We start from the raw sequence: 20,577 nt of genomic DNA, 5'->3' as shown, positions 1-20,577 counted from the left end.
TGGAAACAGTTATATAACGTGGAGCTGATCTCCCCCTATAGAACCAAACTGGAGGGATGTCATGGTAATATTTTCTGGCAGTTAGACCTTATCATACATTTTCAGTCTCCTCACCTTCTGCGCTTGAAACAAAGGCAAAACATTTCAAGAGTGACGCGTCCACGTCAGCTGGCAGCGTTGCGCGTGATTTTATTTATTTATTTTTCTCTAAACGGCATCTGAGAGGCGCTAATGACCAGCGGGTCTGCTGCTGCTGCTGCTGCTGCTGACCGACCGAGATATAAACATGTGACCGCTGTGTGGTCGCTCAGTTACTGCTGCACCTGACGGGATTACGCACAGTAGAGGTCTCTGCTCCATCTTTCTGCTGCTGCTGCTGCTGCTGCTGCTGAGAGAGGAAGATGGACAACACGGATCAGGGTGCTCAGATAGAGCCGCTGCTGCCATCGGTAAAGAGCACTGATCTCTGATTGGAGCTGATATTTGCTATTGATGAATATTTCAGGACTGCCTAGCGTAATGTGTGTGGTGTAGTGCTAAGTGGAGACTAATGGGAAGAGGTGCTATTAAAAATTAAAAATTTAAGTTCAGCATCTCAGGTGATGAAGTAAAGTAGCTACCTGTGGAGATCTGAGCAGCTGTGGTTCACCTGCTGAGCTCTTCTCAAAGACTGCATTTCAGTTTGAAATATTTTATCCAGTCATTTTCCTGAGCCAAAATTTACAGAAATCTAACTTTCTGAAAGCACCAGGAGGCTTCCACTGTCTCATCTCTCAGCGTGAGGCTGTTTTACCGTGTAACCTGTGGTCTCTAGGAGTGATTAAGTGATGTCCAATTACTTTGTGCTATATAATTTGATGCATGGCAAATCCCTATGGTGACAGCTGTACTGTTCATACAGTAAATTCACACAGGAGTGACCTTGTATCATCACATTATCTAAATGTATTGTGTGTCAGAGCCAGCAGAATGTTATGAAATGAAGGCTAGCTGCAGGCAGCACTGATCCACACATAAACGGCCATCCCAAAATCCACCTCCAACATTTATTTTTGAACAAATTATTAGCGGCAATCCAGATGAAGCTCTCACAGAGGGGGGGATATTCTCAGAGAGCTGTGGGCCCACGCTCAGTGGTCTTTGCAGATCATTTCGAAAGAGATTTGTTGTCATTATCCCCCGAGCTGTTTACGTTCAAACAGATTTTATTTCCCCCCATTTAGCCGAGGGCTGAGAGTTTGTTTGCCCTGAAACTACTTTTCAAAACCCGGTGTAGCTTTGGCTTTGGAAATTTAAGGTCACGACCTTAAAAACTGCAGGACATTTAGGAATTTAGTTCATCTTTTGTCTGATTAAGAAGGGTTTGAACTTGAAAATGTTTGGGTTGTGAAGTTTGGAACTTAAGTGTTCCTAAGCTTGTGGACCTTCTGTTGAACTGAACGATTATTTTCTTATCTTCCAGGTCGACTCTGCGTTTGGCTCATCAGAGGGGTGCAGAAGTCTGGTGAGTTATTACCTGGACTCCACGGCGTCTAAGTGTATTTTCGTTCTTTATTTTTTAATGTGCTTTATAAATAAGACTGACACTTGCACTGCTCCTTACTAGACCAAATTCCGAAGATTCACTCATGAATCAGCATTACTCTCCATCCGGGGTGAGCATTTAGATTCGATGCAACACAACGAGCTTATCCACAGCTTCCCTATACATACATACAAGAGAGAGAGGAGAGAGGAGACCCCTCTCAAACCGAGCTTTGTCTTTGACTAGATTCTGCCGGGCAGCAGCGATGATGTCACAACTATAATCTCCCGATGGGAGAGTGGTGGCACTGTCGATGGATGCTCAATCACGAATTACAGTTGTTTGACACAACAGAAGGGCATCAGCCTTTATCAGACATGGTGTGAAGCAGGGCAGCAGGAGTTTGCTCAGAGCTCAGCTTTTGGACTGTGTTGCACTCTGTCTAAACTGATTACATAGCAGAGGACACGGAGGGAGAGCTCATGCAGTCTGAAAACTTGGAGGCTCCTTGGATCTTCAAAAACCAGGTAGGACGAGGTTTGATTCAGGGGTCTTGTAACATGCCGGGTTTCTGGTTAGTGTGTGGACTTCTTTATTGAGATGAAGGACTTTTCTGATTCAAATTACAGCATGGTCAACAACGAATGGGGTTACGGGGCAGAAATCCACAACTAGAGACCCTTCTTTCTGAGTTCTGCAGCTCGGAGATGGATGCAGATATTAAATCTGCCAAAATGAGGTCTCAGAGCTGTAAAACACCTTAAATTGCGGCTCTGGGAGAGAAGACACTTACCACTAATGTGTAGTTGAAGTTTAAAGCGGAGACGTTTAAGGATTACAGTGCATTCGTTCTGTGCCACACGGAAGCCTGTGCCGTTAATGATATTGCTGCCACTGATGGTTTCAGAACTGCCTCAGCCATCTGTAGGGATCAGATCCAAGTATGTGCCACATCCTGCGATATCACTTCAGCTGTGTGGTTTGCCAGTCCTTCAACAGGATTTTCCTGGGTAGTAGCTGATCATTAGGCTAAAAAGCAGTGTGTGTGTGTGTGTGTGTGTGTGTGCATTGAGGGGGTATATGGGTGGTAATTGGATCACTATACTTAAAAGTTTTCTCTGGATTTTTGGTTTTCTTCAGATCCTTGTTTGCTTTGAGTTTCCTCAATCTTTCATCCATGCAAAACAGAATGCAGCTCATCCAGTCTGCAAATAGCCCCTTGTCAAACTGCAGATTGTTGTGTTAACACTTTGGCTTTGTTTATTGGTCCAGTCTAATTCTAATCAGGAGTCCATCTTGCAACTAGGATTTCTGAACATAATATATGAATATATGTGTGCCCAGTAAACCCTTTAAAGTTACGTCTCCAACTGATCTGCCTTGTGTATGAGTGTTCATACGGTTTCATAAAGAATCATTACAGAAGTTGCTTCAACTGGACCGACTGTGTCACAGTAGGGATTAAATATACATGCCCTTTAGTCTGGATAATTGTCCTTCTAAGAATAGAATACATCTACATTCATCATTACCACATTCGACATTAAGACGACTGCGCTTGGATTGTACGTGTGCACGCTGAACATTTAATGTGGGCTAATGTGGCCGGTGTTTTAGCAACAAATCCTGGCAGTTTAATCTGAGCAGGGATGCGTATCCTTGGCCTGTGTGTTCGTAGACAGATTACCGACATCAGCCTCGCGGCCCTCGCCAGCCCATGTGGCGCTGCAGCTGTGACCGGCAGTGACCTTCATTATCGTAATGCCTTGGTGGTCAACTGGTGGTCAAGAAGGCTCAAGGGAAAGCTGCCACATCCAGCAAGATAAAAACGCCCACCGTCGATAAGTGCTTTGAAGCTCCTGGGCTGAAGGACTCTCTCCGGCAGTGAAAGCAGTTGCATGTTTGTTTTGCGTTCTCAGCCCCAGCTGTTGCTGCTTGGATTTATAGCAAATGAAAGTGTCAAATACTCTTAAATCCGAATCACTTGAGCACTAATCACCAGCAGCACAACACAATGCTCCGCTCCTATAAATAATCAGCTGTTTAGACGGACATTTCTTATTGATTTATGTCTATATGTTGGGTTTGTTCTTATTGCGAGCATCCTTTCTTTTTTTTAATAGTGCTCCGAGTGTAAAATGTGATTATGAGAAATCTGTATTGATAATAATTACAGGAATCATTGTAGGTTTTTAACTGCAGCTTTGTGTGTCCAAATCTTATGAATAGAAAGTTTGCGAATAACCTCTTGTGAAACTGCTGATAGTTGTGTTAACACTTTGTTAACACAGACATAATGTGACTTGTTAATTACTGAGATTTTTGGGGTGAGAGTGGGCTTTTGTTACCTTTTGCCAAAGCCATGGCTAGTTATATTCAGAGTGTAAAGCTAAGCTACAAGCTGACTGAGGTATCAGTCTTCTTATCGTAACTTGTGGCAAGTTAATAAATGTCAAATTGAGGTCATTTGAGTGCACATGTTCGCTGACTCCCTATACTCACATTTGTAAATCTCTATGTAGTTGCAAATCTGGGCTCTGCTTCCTCTCGATGAAGGTGCACTGAGTAATCCTTTACAGACTGAGGGAGTTGCACGCTTGTGGCCGTAGCAACCTCCTCATGTTCCTTCATCCACGCAGGTTACGTCACCTCCGCGCTACCTGCGCCGTACAGTGCGGCTGTGAGTGCTCACGTTAAGCGGCGGTACTGTGTTGCTGTTCATATTCCGTATTTATATTCTTGTAATGTTTAACATTCATGCTAAAGAGGGTGTTTTCCCCTGTAAACACTGTTAAATGACACACAACGATTTCTGCTGGTTTTATTGATTCCCTTTTCACCACCTCCTCTGCACTCTCTCCTTCTTTCACGAGTATTACATAAACAGGCTGACATTCACACCACAGACTGCTGGTTTTCTCCGAGATCTGAATCTAATCAGCCACTCGATCCATGTTCCCCGGATCTGTCGCCCAGGTGTCCTGTGCTTATGAGCGGATATGTAGGGTTGGTTGTAGTATTGCCGACATTTTCAGAGCTATTCCAATGTAGTAATGTGTCAGTTTCTTCACAGGAGTTTGTGTTCTTTCTTCTCTCAGTTTATTAGTAACTGCATGGAGCCGTTGAAGAGTTAATGGTGACTATTCATAATGTTCCAGTGCGTCTAGACACCCACAAAATATGAGAAAAGCGCCTTCTCTTGTCTCTTTCCTTGTCAATTGCTCACAAAGAGCCAAATCAGTCAGTCAACGTTGCAGCATCTTTATGGGGCAAGAAACACCCAAACTAATTCTTTTTCAGATGTGTTCGGTTGCACACCTGGGTTATTATTATTTTTAGGGTTAGGGTTTTAGGTTTAAAGCTGCAGACACTAAAACTGTCTGTTTAGATCAAGGTTAAAAACAAACAAACAAACAAAAAAAAGCAGGGCTACATAAGCCTGGTAGAATGAGCCACCATTGTGGTATTTTCAGCAGAAACAGACCTATTCTGGGAACATGTAAAACTTTTATTAACTTGGTAAAATGAAACATAATGTGGGGACTTTAACTATCTGTCTCATTAAGTCTTTTAGCAAAATGTTAAAAAACAACAACCTCTCCTTCTCAAGTCATGTTCCCTTACAACAGTTTCTTGTTAAACATTCAAATCCAAGTGACCAAACCCACATTCCTGCATTTAAGAAGTCATATAACACAGCACAAGCAAACAAGTACTTAACTTCGTTTGAAATCCAGCTAAAGCATTTTTAAATATTTGCTTCTTCTCACATGGCGTGAGTTGTTGCACCTGGGTGTGGGCGGTAGGAGATGCATGACACCAACCTCACCTTGCTATATGAGCTTGGGCAGGAACTTGAACAGAAGTAAAATGTTGATTGGGGGGGTGTTATTGTTCCCATGATGAAAAGCTTTCTGTTTGGACTAAGATGATACGCTTTCCTTTTCAAGATAGGACATGCAATTAGTTTCCACGGCAACTGCGCTATTCCGTCTGATAATGTGTTTGCTCATAATGCCCTCCACTGCGAGGGAACACCGAGTCAACAAGCATTTTATTTCATGCTATGTTCAGGGTACTTATGTGTGTTTTTGTGTGTGTCTTGACTGAATAATACAATATGACTGTGCTTTTGAATATTATTCATGATTACTGTTTCTGTCTAACAGAGGAATGATGACGAGGCGGTGGTGGACAGGGGAGGGACACGGTCCCAGCAGAATACCAAGTTCGAGCAGGAGGATCTAGAAGGTACCTGGACAGGCTCTAAACGCTCTGAGAACGCTAAAAGCATCAAGCGGCCGCTGCAGCCGAGTCCGCCTACTCGGCCCTTACAACTGCTGCTTTCCTCTTGACAGCATTTTTACAGTTAAAAGATAAGAGCAGGCAGAGTGGGAGGCAGAAACGGTGGGTGAGCCGAGTTTGAATCAGTCATTTCATAATCACTGAAAAACATGGGCAAACAAAACAAAAGATACAAACTGTGGGGATGAGTAACTTTGGGTCATTAAAAACCATCTGCAGACACAGACAACAATTCACAGCTTCACAGCTTTTCTAAATATTGTACTGTAGATTATAGTTTAAAACATGACCATTTGTTCATTCTTATAGGGCAGAGGTCTTCAACATGGGGTCCGCGACCCCTAGGGGGTCCGCAGAGGTACTGCAGGGGGGTCGCAAATTATTTTTTCCATTAATTTAAATGTCTTTAAATACACATAAGTAGGGGGTCCCCGCTCCATCTCTCCATCAGTTTGGGGGCCCTTGGCCTGGAAAACGTTGAAGACCCCTGTTATAGGGGGTCACAGTATATATATATACTGTATATATATCCCCAGCAGGATGCAGCCTGACACAGACACACACACAAAAACGGTTTAGGAACAACTAAAAAAAACATGAAGAACAGCACAAGGTGTTGACCTGGCCTCCAAATTCACTAGATCCCAAACTGATCAAGGCCCCTCCCCTCAACCCGTAGGACCCAAAGGACCCCACTAACAACATTCTGTTACCAGACACCACAGGACACCCTCAGAAGGCCCATGTCCATTCTCTGATGAGTCACAACTGTTTTGGAGGCACAAGGGAGACCTACGCAATATTAGGAAGGTGGTCATAATGTTATGTCTGATCTGTGTGTTAACACTTTCACTTATCGCTTTCAGTTTGTAACATATAGTTACAAGACAAGCAGCTTTTCTATATGAAATGATAGTCTCAGCATAAGACAGGAAGTCTCACTGTTTCTGTCTCTTGCTTTCTATTGCGTGTGTTACTACAGTAGATAAAAATAAACATCCCAAATGAACAGAGCTGAAAATATATTGTCAAGACATTCAAGAAATTCTGCATACAGTATTTGTCATTGTAAAATAATTAGAAACAAAAAAGCAAGAAATCTTTTAAAAGAAATTTACAAAAAATTACTCTAATATTTCTTTAAGGGATAACACTTTATAAAACCCTGTTTGAATAGATCCAATACATTTAAAACCAGTATCGTTGTGTTTGGGTTATTGATCGTCTTGGCAGTAGCTGCACCGGTCTCTCTGGAGAACACTGTACCTCATACTGCACTGTATGTACCTGAATCATTGTGTCATACTGCAGTGAGGAGAGTGGGCTGACTTATGAGTGCAAGCGCAGACACAGACTCTTTCTCTGTCTCCTGTTTCCTCTCGGGCTGTCTCACAACAGCACGAACGAGACACATGAGACTCACATTAACTTGTTAAAAGGGGTATAATATGGGAACTTTAAATATCTTTTCACCAGATCATTTTCCTGTAGAACACAACCAAACATCACCAGCAAATCCCTTCAATAAATACTTGTAGGGTGGTCGAGGTAATTCTGATTTCAGTCCAGACAGAACAGGTGATCTAAGGCTCAAAGGGGTCAGCCGTGTAGTAACAGTGGGCATTATATGATTACATATCTGCCTGAGAAACGCACCCCATCACAGTAAAAATGCTCATGATGTAGCAGAAATCCACAGAACTAGTGCTTAACCATGATCAGCGAAATCATGATAATCTGTAAAGCTTCTGAAAGCACATGGACATGCACATTGCAGCTGATCCTCCTTTAACCTGGATGTGTCCCCAGGCCACAGGACTCTGTACATTGGGGTCCACGTGCCCCTGGGCAGCACCAGGCACCGGAGCCATCGCAGGACCCGTCACCATGGAAACAAACACAGGAGGAGGAGCAGGGATCGGACCCTTCCCTTGGTGGAGGGCAGAGAGTCTCCTGTTTACGGTACCGGCCCACGTTCATGGACTTCACAAGCTGCTCTTGCTTACAATCATTTGCTAAGTGAGAACATTTGGTGCAGCCAGTTCAGTTTGTATCTTGTGTTCCCAGACACTCCCTCCCAGAGAGTGCAGTTCCTGCTGGGGACAGATGATGACGACGAGGAGCACATCCCACATGACCTCTTCACAGAGATGGATGAGATCTGTGTGAAGGATGGAGAGGATACTGAGTGGAGGGAAAGTGCCAGGTACATGACTCTCGTGTCACTGCAGCACTGACACACAGTCACAAGCTACAAGACTGAATGCACTGATCACTCCCTACTTATACTGATGAGAGATGTGAGTCTGATGTTTGTGTTTCCACCACTTTTTATCTCTCCGATAACTGCCAAGATGTAGACTTTATTTATCACACAAAATTATGGTTTTCTGTTAACATGGTACGTCAGACATATTTTATTTACAGTGATACCCTGATGAAAGGCAATAAGGAAGGCGAGTAAATGAGTAGAACTGAGAGAGGGAAAGAGACATTACAGGAGCTTAATGTGGGGAGAGAGGCACCCAGAATGAATGTGGTTATTGCGGCTAGAACAGATGGCCGGCCGTCTGCTGGCCTCTCCTGACAGGAACTCAAACTCCTGTTACAGGTGGCTGAAGTTTGAGGAGGATGTTGAGGACGGAGGAGAGCGATGGAGCAAACCCTACGTAGCCACGCTGTCTCTGCACAGTCTGTTTGAGCTGCGCAGCTGCATTATCAACAGCACGGTGCTGCTTGACATGAGGGCTAATACCATTGAAGAGATTGCAGGTAACTGGTATTGATATTACAACTGTTGTATTTGAGAAGTAAGAAAAATGCTGATGTATTTTGAAAGGCTCTTTACGCGCTAAATGTTAATGAAATTTGTCTTTGAGGGAGACTTGAGCTTGCTTCTTCACTAATAATGGTCATCATTTGCACTAAAGTTTAGTAAACAGCTTCTGTTCGTCTGCTTTAGACATGGTCTTGGACCACCAGGAGTTGTACTCACCGCTGGGAGACGAGCTTAGAAAGAGAGTACGTGAAACGCTGCTGAAGCAGCACCACCACCAGAACCAGAAGAAGCTGGCTAATCGCCTGCCGATTGTACGCTCCATTGCTGACATGGGCCGGCGGACGTCAGAGCTCCACCTGGACAAGAATGGTGAGAAAGCTGTGTTACAGCGCTGCCATCTGCAATGGTCATCGTCCCAGATTGGGACCATCCATCAAAGCTGTTGCTATGAACAAATATATGTATTTTAAAACTTTTAAATTAAATAGATTAGCTAGCTTGGTATAGACAGACTCAGTTCTTAGCAAAATATGAGTCTGGTAATATGCCCTTGGATGCAACACAATTGAACAGTCCTAAAACCAATTTTGTTGTGAAAGTCAGCAATTCAGTGGTGCTCAGGTGACGCGTATGACCATGTTGCTGTTACTCCTCTGTCCATCCATGCATAAAGCCTGTCCAAATTTGACTGGCCGAGCAGATCTTTGCCGCAGCGTCCTCAGTTCCCAACTAAACAATTTCAGACCAACTTTCCCTGCCCACAAAGTTCAGGCTGGCTCTCAGGGTATAAATTGACACCTTTTCTCATGAACTTGATTTTTTCAGGCCACACACTTACGAAAAACATTCTTAAAAGGATTTTTTTCCTGGGATTGAACTGAACGGTTATTATCACACAATTGTCAGAAGGGGGCTCTATTACACATAACTTAGTTGCAAGGGTTTACAAGAAGTGAATAGATGCAAGTCTTTACAGTCTGACCCTCCAGCTTCTTCAAAATGTGCTGTTTTTTGGTTAGATTAAAGTGATTATGTTAAAAAGAAGAAGAAAAAACTATGTTCAAAGGTCCGTACACTGTTTGCTGTTCATGATACTAGAGCTAATTGGTTGAAGTCTTGGCTAAATTTATTCCAAGATGGGATTGAAACTGGAAGCATTGTTTGCCAATATCTTTGCCAGCTACATTTTATAAGCTTCATGTTTTTTTGTTGTTTTTTTTGCCAGTATTCCACATGACAAAAACGGGTTTCAGATTATATCAGACTGTTTGTGAAATGCTCTTCCTGTTTGCAAGAAATCCTGAAGGCACATCGTGAACAGTGTAATTTCACAGGTGTAGAGTTTCAAAGCAACAATTCCTGATAAGATCAGTGTAATGTAATGAGTACACTATAGTAACTACAATCTGTTATCATTTTTGTTTAATGAATACAGAAATTAGGCCACACCTGTTGAGCAGCTTGATGCTGAATTTTTAGAACATTTGTTTGTCTGCTTTAACCGTAATGGCACCAGAAAAAACCTATACCCACCATCTCTATATGATCATCATTCTTTTTGCTTCAACAATGTTTAGTAAAATCCTCAGCCTGTGAATGGGGGTGATGACAAGTTTTATGGAAATAGTATAGTATAATAAATCATCTCATTCTAATTGGCAGCATTTACAGATGAATGCACTTATGGCAACGGTTCTGTTCAAGTGAGGGAAATTAGCTAGGGAAATTAGCTAAACAAGAGTTCCTGACACCTCTGGGACGAGGCAAGGGAGAGGATGGCAAACATCTGGATAAAGATAAAAAGGAAAAATTGCATGGAGCTAACCAAGGATGGCATGAGGAATACAAGGAAGCACTACACAGACAAACTAACGAGGGGTTGGACTATAAATAACACAGAGAACTGATTGACAGCTGCAGGTGACACCACTGAGGGCCGACCAGCAGCCATGAAGGATGTAAAGCAAAAGCAGGAAGTGAAGCAAACACTGACACGTGAAGGAAACTTTCAAAATAAAACAGGAAGCTACAATTGCTTACTGGTGGATTAACACTGGATATTCAAATTATCTTCATAATTCTTCCTTTATTACCCATTCAGATGTCAATTTTTGATTCGTTAATTTAACAGCTTTTACCTCTGAGCCATCTGTACCGTGAATGCTGCTAATTCTTAATTAAGTGTAGTATCTTGTATTTTAGGATAATAGTTATTATTTTTAGATCACATATTATCTATTGGCCTCATGGCTGTATGATTGGGGATAATAGTGACCATGTGAATGGGTGTCTTTTATGTTTTTCTTTTTTTCTTTTGCACTCTTCAAATGTGACATGTATACTTTCATTGTACTGATGTACAATGACAATGAAGCTTTCAAATTCAATTCAAATAACTGCCTTACTAGAAATATATCTGTGACACTTGTTAGTGTAATTTACTTATGTTGTTCTCTGGTCTGGGTCGTTCAGGTCAGATGACGGCCTCTCAGTCCCAGTTAGCGGGTCCGGATGGCAAAACAGACATCAGTAGAGAAAACAGCTCTGTTGACTTCAGTAAGGTATGGTACACATTTTGTCTAGTTGAAGTATAATATTTTATATTTTGTGCATTATTTCAGTTCATTTCCAGTTCATACTTTTACATCACATGTACTCAGGGACATTTCAGGCAAATATTTGACTTTTTCCTCTACTGCAATCATTAGACTGGCATTACAATTACTGAATATAACATGCAAACATCCAGGTTATCATAAGAAATACAACAGATTGTCATACATAAAATACACAACAACACTGCAAATCATTATGACAGCTGTCACAAGAGTTGTTTTCTGCTTAATGAGCACTTAATGAGGCTATTTACAGTTTTAGTTTTTGATACCGAAACTGTAAATTGCAGGTAACAATTACAACATACTTTTTGCTTGTGCATTGTGAATGCTGCCATTTTACCATATTTCTGTCACAGGACATACTCTATGTAGTTATATACACTGTCATATGAGCAGACAGTTATTTAATTGTGTGCTTGGTACAATGACGAGGAGGTCATTGTTGGTATTTTTTTAATGGACAGGTTATCTAGTACTACCGGATTAGGATTATAACCATGCTAAGTATTAAAAAAGACTGTTGCCACAGATGATAACAAACAGCCACACACAGTAAAGGCAAAGATAAAATCCTTGTTGAAGCCTTTTTGCATTATGTATATGAGTTAATCTTTTTGTCCAGATGAGTGATTGAAACGTTTCATGCACTTTTCTCCTGTTCATTGAAAGAATGATAAAATACTGTTAAAATGAATGAACAAAAGTCCTCCACAGCAGCCTTTTACTCTTACAAGTCTTCCAGATTTCGGTCCCATTATTATTTACTTAATACACAAAGTAGCAGTTTAACTCTGAAACTTTTAAAATCAGCGCTATTTCATGATTTGTGTCAAGTCAAATCCTATCAATGTGTCAAAACAATTTTTCTTGATAGGTCTAGCCGCCATAGAGCCATGTGAACTCTATGAAGGAACAAACAACACTCCAGTCACCACTTGTCATCTCCACATAATTATCGCTGCAAATGCCCTCCCTTTAATTTTCTAAAATTTCCTGCACAATAAAATTCCGTTTTTATCAAAGATTGGAAAGCAGATAGAGGATTAGTTTCACTGCTCGGGACCGCTTGTTTGTGCTATTTTTGTGGAAAATTAAAGATGAGCTATCCTTGTGGTCGTATTTATTTGACTGTTAAGTAAGTAATAAGACATGCAAAGCTGCTGGACTATATTTTAACTATTCCAGCCATTTCAGCTCTTATATTTTTGGTTCTAATATGAGGATAGACAGTGAAAAGAATGAACTTCTATGCATGAAGGATGCACAAATCAAAGGCTTATGTTATTCTTTTAGTCAAACCACAAAACACTTCAAACACTGCATTTTGTGTCCTCTTTCAGATAGACCTTCATTTCATGAAGAAGATCCCTCCTGGAGCCGAAGCGTGCAACGTGTTAGTGGGAGAGCTGGAGTTTCTGAACAAGCCGGTGGTGGCGTTTGTCCGCCTTTCCCCTGCGGTTCTCCTCAATGGGCTGGCTGAAGTCCCAATTGCCACAAGGTTGATCTAACTTTGCTGCATCCTGTCTTGCTCTCGCAATTAAATAACGATTTGACAGTGAATTAAAAGTGACGTGTCTTTGTCTTTAGGTTTCTGTTTATTCTTTTAGGGCCCTTGGGAAGAGGGGCTCAGTATCACGAGATAGGAAGGTCCATTGCAACGCTTATGACAGATGAGGTAAGAATTCCCTGCTATCGTCATTTTTATCATCTGAAGGGTTTATTCATTCATTATGTCCTGGAAAACTTGCTGGATTGGTTTAAATGTCAACCAGATGTCGTACTCAGACTCTCCGCAGGCTCTTTGCATAAATTCACAGCACAGCAGAACTCAACAAATTCCTAAAGTGATGGAACATTTCTCAGCGTGAAACACAGCTCAGAGCTTTTATGACATACTTTGGCGATTAGTCAGCCCTCATGTCCTCCTTTTTGTCCAAAATTTAGCTCGTCATCCATCAGGACCGTGGAAAAGATCCACTTTAGCAAAGTCTGAACTTTCATTTAAAAACAAAACAGTTGGGAATAATAAGAACTGAGGAAACTTATTTCACAATGTAGAAAAGCGAGAAAAAGTCGTGAGCACTGTTTTTTTTTAACAGTGCGCTGATCCCGGGATTTAATATCCTAACCTTCTGGATTATATGTCTGCATGTGTTTATGTTGGATTAAGTTTGTCTGCAGGTGAGGTTGCTGCTGCTGCCTTTAAATGTCTGCAAGGCTTGAAAATGTGTTGTATGTATAGCCTACTGCACAACACTCAGTCCCAAGTAGTCATAAAAGAATAAAACCACAATTTTCTGTTTTCAGGTTTTCCACGACGTTGCCTATAAAGCTAAAGACAGGAACGATCTGATTGCCGGGATTGACGAATTCCTCGATCAAGTGACAGTCCTGCCTCCTGGAGAATGGGACCCGTCCATACGGATAGAGCCACCAAAAAATGTCCCGTCTCAGGTATTTGTTTGGTTGCTTCCTACTTTTTGGTAATTTTAAATTTCTATAACGCGCCACAATTTAAATTTGCACTTGAAAAAAGAACCGGCATGTGCGTCGTTTGTTAAACAGGAGAAAAGGAAGAAAAGTAACAATCTGGCTAACGGATTAGTGGAGGGGGAGGAGGAGGAAGAGCATGACGAGCACGGGGGTCCAGAACTGCAGCGTACTGGAAGGTGAGAGAGTCACCAGCCAGCCACACACTTCCCTTCTTTTCTCCATAAAAAGTTTTAAACCCATTACATTTCTTGGTACATAATTAATTTGTACAACAACTGGACTATTCATCCTCCAGAGCATCATGCTGTAATACTTTAGAGGGTTTGTCATAGTGGCACCCAGAGGGAGGCCCTGCAGCACAATTACAGTAAATATCAGCATGCCTCTTCTGTTCTCTTCTGTTTAAAAAGACAAACATTTTTCAGTGGTCAGTGCAGAACTGTGTCTCTCATATTATAACACAGTCTAAGACACTACACCCATTCTAATTTTTTAGCTGAATAAATCAGGTGCTTCTGTTTTTCATAATTAGGATTCCCATGGCTGAATTATTTAAGATAATAAAGGTAATGTGCCCTGAATCTTAATATTTTATGTTTTCCTGAAGTGTGCACAGACTGTCCTAAAAGCAAGCCATCAAACTAAAAAACTACCATCTTTCTCCACAATGTACCCTATAATGCTGATCGGCTATTTCTGGGGAAACTTGGTCTGTAGTTGCGGCCATGAAGTGGTTTCCATAGAAACATCCTATCTCCAGATCTCTATTTGCAGTTAGACTTTTCCATCAGAGGGAATCTATCACACTGAGCCAAGACACTGGGAGGGAGGCAGTGGATGGAAAAGAAGTTAGAGAAGCAAAAGGCACATTTTAAAGACTTTATTAATGTTTTTTTTTTTTTTTTTTTTTTTTTTTACCCCCTCAGGTGGTTTGGTGGTCTCATTCTAGACATCAAGCGCAAGCTCCCCCACTACCTGTCCGACTACACCGACGCTATTAGCTTGCAGTGCGTCGCCTCTTTCTTATTCCTCTACTGTGCCTGCATGTCCCCTGTCATCACCTTTGGAGGACTTCTGGGCGAGGCAACGGAAGGACGCATAGTAAATCACCTGCCTTTTACTCTGAATGTTCACACTTTTCTGCCACGGCAAGCTGTACACTGTGCAGTTAGAGTTTGATACGGCGAGGGTTTTTAAGATGCACATCTACCATAAATAATCTCTTTGTCCCTTTCCTTCACCCAGAGTGCAATTGAGTCACTGTTCGGAGCCTCGCTGACTGGAATAGCTTACTCCCTGTTTGCTGGGCAGCCTCTTACCGTTCTGGGAAGCACGGGGCCGGTGCTTGTGTTTGAAAAGATATTGTTCAAATTCTGCAAGTATGTTCCTGTGACTGCGCACAATTAATTAATGATAGCACAAAAATAAAAAGCAATTGCTCCAGGCCTCAAAATCTGACTGTTTGTATGAATAAAAAGCAGTTGATTTGACTGTGATAATGATTCCCTTTCAAACTGTAGATAATCCAGTTTTGTTTTTTTTTTTCCCACAGGGAGTATGGCTTGTCCTATCTGTCACTGAGAACCTGCATTGGCCTGTGGACAGCTTTCCTCTGCATTTTGCTGGTGGCCACAGATGCCAGTTCCCTCGTCTGTTACATCACACGTTTCACAGAGGAGGCCTTTGCCTCGCTCATCTGCATCATTTTCATCTACGAGGCCTTGGAGAAGCTCTTCCACCTGGGAGAACACTACCCCTTCAACAAGAACAACAACCTGGACAAACTCACCATGTACTCGTAAGCGGACACTTATTCTTACACCACTCACTGCTTAAAGTAATGAACCCACAGTGGCTATTTCTTGGGGGTAAAGTATAACCCTGGCAGATGAGGGATCATTAACTCACCCAGATGTTCATGTGCCACTGCAGATGTTCATGCGTTGAGCCTTCTGACCCCACCAATGGCACCCTGAAGTACTGGGAGATGAACAACATCACCGCCTCAGAAATCTACTGGGAAGCACTGGAGGTCAAGGTACTGTCTGATTCCAATGAAAACCAACATGGTGATGAGGATTTTATACGTACACAGCAGATGGAATGATTGCATTACACAAAGACAGTCTGAAAAGAATACATTTGGGTTTTCCACCTTAAAGTGGCATGCTCTACCAGATGGAGGAAGCGGAACAGAGGAGATTAAGGGCATGTGGGCTGGATTATATTGGATTACTAAAAATGCTCTGCAAATCACTATAAAAGCACATTTTTTTGTATTGAGTTACTAAGTTTTTTCTTTTTTTAAAACCCTGTCGGTGAAAACCCCAGAGTTTTGTTGTTGGTGGTTTTTTTTTGACGTGACTAGGTGTCATTCATTGTCTCCCCTACAGGACTGTATTGAAAAGCAAGGGGAGTTTGTGGGAAGCGCCTGTGGCCCTCACGGACCGTACGTTCCCGATGTCCTCTTCTGGTGTGTCATTCTCTTCTTCTCCACTGTCTTCATGTCCGCATTCCTCAAGGAGTTCAAGTTCAGCAATTACTTTCCCACGAAGGTACAGTGCGACACCCATTAATATTAACATCAGTGCCGTGACTTTATGTTTCAAACATGAAGATATAGGTGCCCTATCCTCCTGGAATGGCTTCGGTAGTGTGGTGCAGTGGTGCACTCTAGTGTGCATTTTTAAGTACTGCAGAATTAAATGGAGGAAAAAACTTAAATGGATGGAATTGGGTTAGACTGACTGATTCAAGAGGTCCTTGAAATCAACTTTGACCAGGCATCCTCTCTTTCAGGTGAGGTCCATCATCAGTGACTTTGCTGTTTTCTTCACTATCCTCACCATGGTGTTGGTCGACTACGCTTTGGGCATCCCCTCTCCAAAACTAAAGGTTCCCAGTGTGTTTAAGGTGAGCCAGAGTACAGAATAACTTTTACGGTGGCAGTTCTACAGATCATTAAAAGATTGAGTCTTCCTTAGACTAATGTTAACTGTTGAAGCCTCTTATTAGTTTCAGTTGAGCTTTTGAACGGAATGAATTAGGACTGCAGGTCTTGAGCCCCAATCACTTGATGTTTTCTTTTAAAATGAATCTTAACGTCTCATATGATGAGAATGAATGAATACGATTCATCTTTCGGTCTCTATGCACACATGGGTGCTGTTTTAAGATGCAGCTGAAAAAGTGTAACATAACTTCATTTCAAACATTTCTTCTCAGCCAACCAGAGATGATCGAGGCTGGTTCATCAACCCGCTGGGGCCCAACCCCTGGTGGACGGCAGTCATAACGGTATTCCCAGCTCTGCTCTGCACCATCCTCATCTTCATGGACCAGCAGATCACAGCTGTCATCATCAACAGGAAGGAGCACAAGCTCAAGGTACCTTCCTGCTTTGGCTGCAGGCTTCATATCACTTGTGTAGCGTCTTGCTGACGTGCATCCAAATTCCCAAACTTTCATTACTGGTGCCTCCCCTTCCAGAAAGGCTGCGGATACCACCTGGACCTGTTCATGGTCGGGGTGATGCTGGGCGTGTGCTCTTTGATGGGCTTGCCGTGGTTCGTAGCAGCCACCGTCCTCTCCATCACCCACGTCAACAGCCTGAAGCTCGAGTCCGAGTGCTCAGCTCCTGGGGAGCAGCCCAAGTTCCTCGGTATTAGAGAGCAGCGCTTTACGGGCCTCATGATCTTCACCCTTATGGGCTGCTCCGTCTTCATGACGTCAGTGCTTAAGGTTAGGCATTTTTTTCATTTGCTTATTTTATTTTTTATTAAATGTGAGCTACCCATTTGTAACTGTACCGATGTTTTGTTTGTTTTGAAGTTCATTCCTATGCCTGTGTTGTATGGAGTATTCCTTTACATGGGAGCGTCTTCACTCAGAGGCATTCAGGTAAAGTTATTTCACTGTGCATTCATGTTGTATTTAATAAATCTGCAGTATGCTCATCATGAAGTATAAGAAAGCGCAACAATGCATTTTTTTCCTCTGTGATTACACATATCAGTCTTGAGCCTCACTCCAGACAAGTAAAGATGTGCATGTTGATGCATATTTTAGGATCAGTGCTGAATGTTGTTGCAACAATCAATCGCCTCCGTTTAAAAAGAGTTCATTAGCCTCCAGTGTGTTCCAAGCATTTATAGATCCTCATAGTCAGTGGTCTAGTCTAATGTGTGGGTTAGGTTGTCCAACGTTTACTGTGCATCCAGATGTTCGGTTTTCTCAATACAGGATTATAAAGATTTAATGGGAAATTTATAATACTTTCCGTCATTAGTCACTGAGGAAGGAGATTTTACTTTAAGCCACTTGATGGAGAACAAAAGAGTAGATGCTGTAAAACTACATCACTTTCCCAGAGCTGTAGTTTCATTATTCTTTGCAGGTTTTTAGGAAACCTTTTACGTCACATGCACATTCTCACGTTGTGCACATTTCAACCAAGAAGACACAACCTTACGAATTGTTAATCATTTATCATCTGCAGTTCTTTGATCGTCTCACATTGTTCGGCATGCCCGGCAAACACCAGCCGGACTTCATCTACTTACGGCATGTACCGCTGAGGAAGGTGCACCTCTTCACCATCATCCAGCTGACCTGTTTGGTCCTGCTCTGGGTCATCAAGACCTCTAAGGCTGCCATCGTCTTTCCTATGATGGTTCGTAATCTTTCCAGTCGTCACTGTACTTCTGCAGCGTCGCTACTCCAGCGTCACATCATTCACGAGCAACATGCTACGTGTTACGTTAAAGGGTTAACAGACAAGTTGTCAGCACATAAAGTTTAGTTGCTCTGTTTTGTTTTCTAAATGTGCCCTCTGCTGTTAATAGACAGTTTCACAAGTTTTTGTTTACCTGAAGCTCTGATTGTTAGTTCATGGGTTTAATTCTCCTAGATGACACTTGAAACATCATTTTGTGCCGTCAAAAATACATTAAACTCTGCTGCTGCTGTTCGCTGGCTGTTAATTTAAATCCATCCACCCCCTCAGCTTCGCATTCTATTAACACGTTGGATTTTTTGTGGATTTGTCTATTTTGATTCTTTTTCAGGTGTTGGCTCTGGTGTTTATAAGAAAGTTAATGGACTGTATCTTCACCAAGAGAGAGCTGAGCTGGCTGGATGACCTCATGCCAGAAAGCAAGAAGAAAAAGCTTGAGGATGCCGAAGAGGTGCTGCTGCTGTCATTAACATAATTATAGGCTGCTTCATGACAGAATGCATGATGCTTTAATTTCATCTCATCCGTGTTCACATGCATCTAAACTGAATTATTTACTCAACCTTCAGGAGGAGGAGCAGAGTATACTGGCTGAAGATGAGGGAGTAGTCCAGGTGCCATTAGAAGGCTATAAGTAAGTTAGAGTTGTAAAGCTTTCCAATTAATGTTTTCATTTTTCTTTGTGTAAATTGTTTTTCTGAATTCCCATTCATGGACAGTATATGTTAGTGATCACACTCTTTTCACAGAGGGATACCCATCATCAACATCACAGATGAAATGTCAAAGGGTTCTTTTGGAAATACCTGGAATGCCAACGGTTAGTTTCAGAAAGACTCCACAACCGAACAGCAACAAAAACAACAGTAAGATTATTTATTTTGGAACAGGTGCAGAAAACTCTCTGTTTGTGTTGACAGAGACGAAAATGACATATAAAAGGTCACTTTTACGAATGCAGCGTCCCTTTCATGTAAATACAAATATGGAACCCAGTGACAGTGAATTGACTAAGGTGTTCAGGCTTTGCCCAATAATAATCTACAGAGCAACATATTTAGTTGCTCTGAGTTCACTTATTTGCATATATATATATATATATATATATATATATATATTAAGGCCTATAGGAGACTATTATGAAAAGGATAATGTAAACTTGAAAAATTAAAATTATTTTTTTATTTTCTCATTCTGGGTGCACTGTGACCAAATTATGACGAAAATGCAAAATTCATATTGATATTTAATATTTAATGTTCAATGTTGGATTCCACAGACAAAATTCAGTAATTATAACAACACCTTCCATTCATGCAAGTAGAAATTGTAACTACAATTAAGGCTGAAGTGCAATTCTTGAACTGCTTGACATGAAAATATAAACGGCATTTGACATTTTCTTTTCAAAGACCCTACAGTGGTCAATGTTCAGATGACAGTGGGAGACAGATCCCAGTCTTTTGCATTCACATGTATGTCACCATGATGTTCTACATGTTCACTTTTAGATTTGTATATCAATGCACACAAAAAGGGTATACGCAATTTCCATAGGGAGTCAAGTGTCAGATAATTTCTTGTCAATCTGGACAAGAAATTGATTCTTTGTAGATTTAGAGCTTTTAAATATAACCTGACAATTCAGTTTAATAAGAGTAGGTTATAGTAGTATGATATAATGGAAGGGAACCATTTGAAAGAGTTATTTTACTTTCAGTACTTTAATTTGCTGATAATACCTCTAACCATTTACTTGAAAGCATCTTTCACCTCTGCTGCTACTCTCTGTTAAAGTCATGAATCTATCTTGGTTCTCCATTAAAAAAAAAATACATAACCACTGCAAAATCAACTAATTATTCATCTGTCTTTTCTTTTTTTAGATTCTTAAAATGCCACTCACTCCCTACACAATTCAAGATGATGAAGTGCAAGATGGAGGCAGTGGGCACGGCGTCGTATTTGTCAACAGTTCCTTCTCTGTGTTTGTTAATCTAATCTGCACTGTGTACTGCAGATTATCAATCCTTCAAGTTTAGTCTCGTAAATCTCTGTGCGTGAGTGAATAACTTGGTTTTTCTGACGTGTGTCATCATGAATATTCCGTTTATGGACCAAT

General features: G+C 41.5%; 1 protein-coding gene across 1 annotated transcript; it reads left to right on the top strand.

The window, feature by feature from the left end:
* Window positions 1-278: 278 nt before the first annotated feature.
* On the top strand, window positions 279-19,280 carry slc4a10b (solute carrier family 4 member 10b; the record flags this gene model as incomplete). Its single annotated transcript, XM_084544167.1, has 24 exons — window positions 279-449; window positions 1,463-1,504; window positions 5,695-5,776; window positions 7,640-7,792; window positions 7,898-8,036; window positions 8,442-8,602; window positions 8,793-8,978; window positions 11,082-11,170; window positions 12,568-12,725; window positions 12,815-12,902; window positions 13,535-13,681; window positions 13,793-13,896; window positions 14,647-14,821; window positions 14,966-15,099; window positions 15,273-15,518; window positions 15,653-15,758; window positions 16,114-16,275; window positions 16,520-16,633; window positions 16,946-17,107; window positions 17,210-17,620; window positions 18,219-18,392; window positions 18,787-18,906; window positions 19,025-19,089; window positions 19,205-19,280. Exons 1-24 carry the CDS (start codon window positions 402-404, stop codon window positions 19,278-19,280), a joined length of 3,342 nt encoding a protein of 1,113 aa, XP_084400293.1. The 5' UTR covers window positions 279-401.
* Window positions 19,281-20,577: the final 1,297 nt, after the last annotated feature.

The sequence above is a fragment of the Chelon labrosus genome (genome assembly GCF_963514085.1).
Source record: "Chelon labrosus genome assembly, chromosome: 5".
Lineage (NCBI taxonomy): Eukaryota > Metazoa > Chordata > Actinopteri > Mugiliformes > Mugilidae > Chelon > Chelon labrosus.
This window is presented reverse-complemented; position numbering and strand designations above follow the sequence as displayed.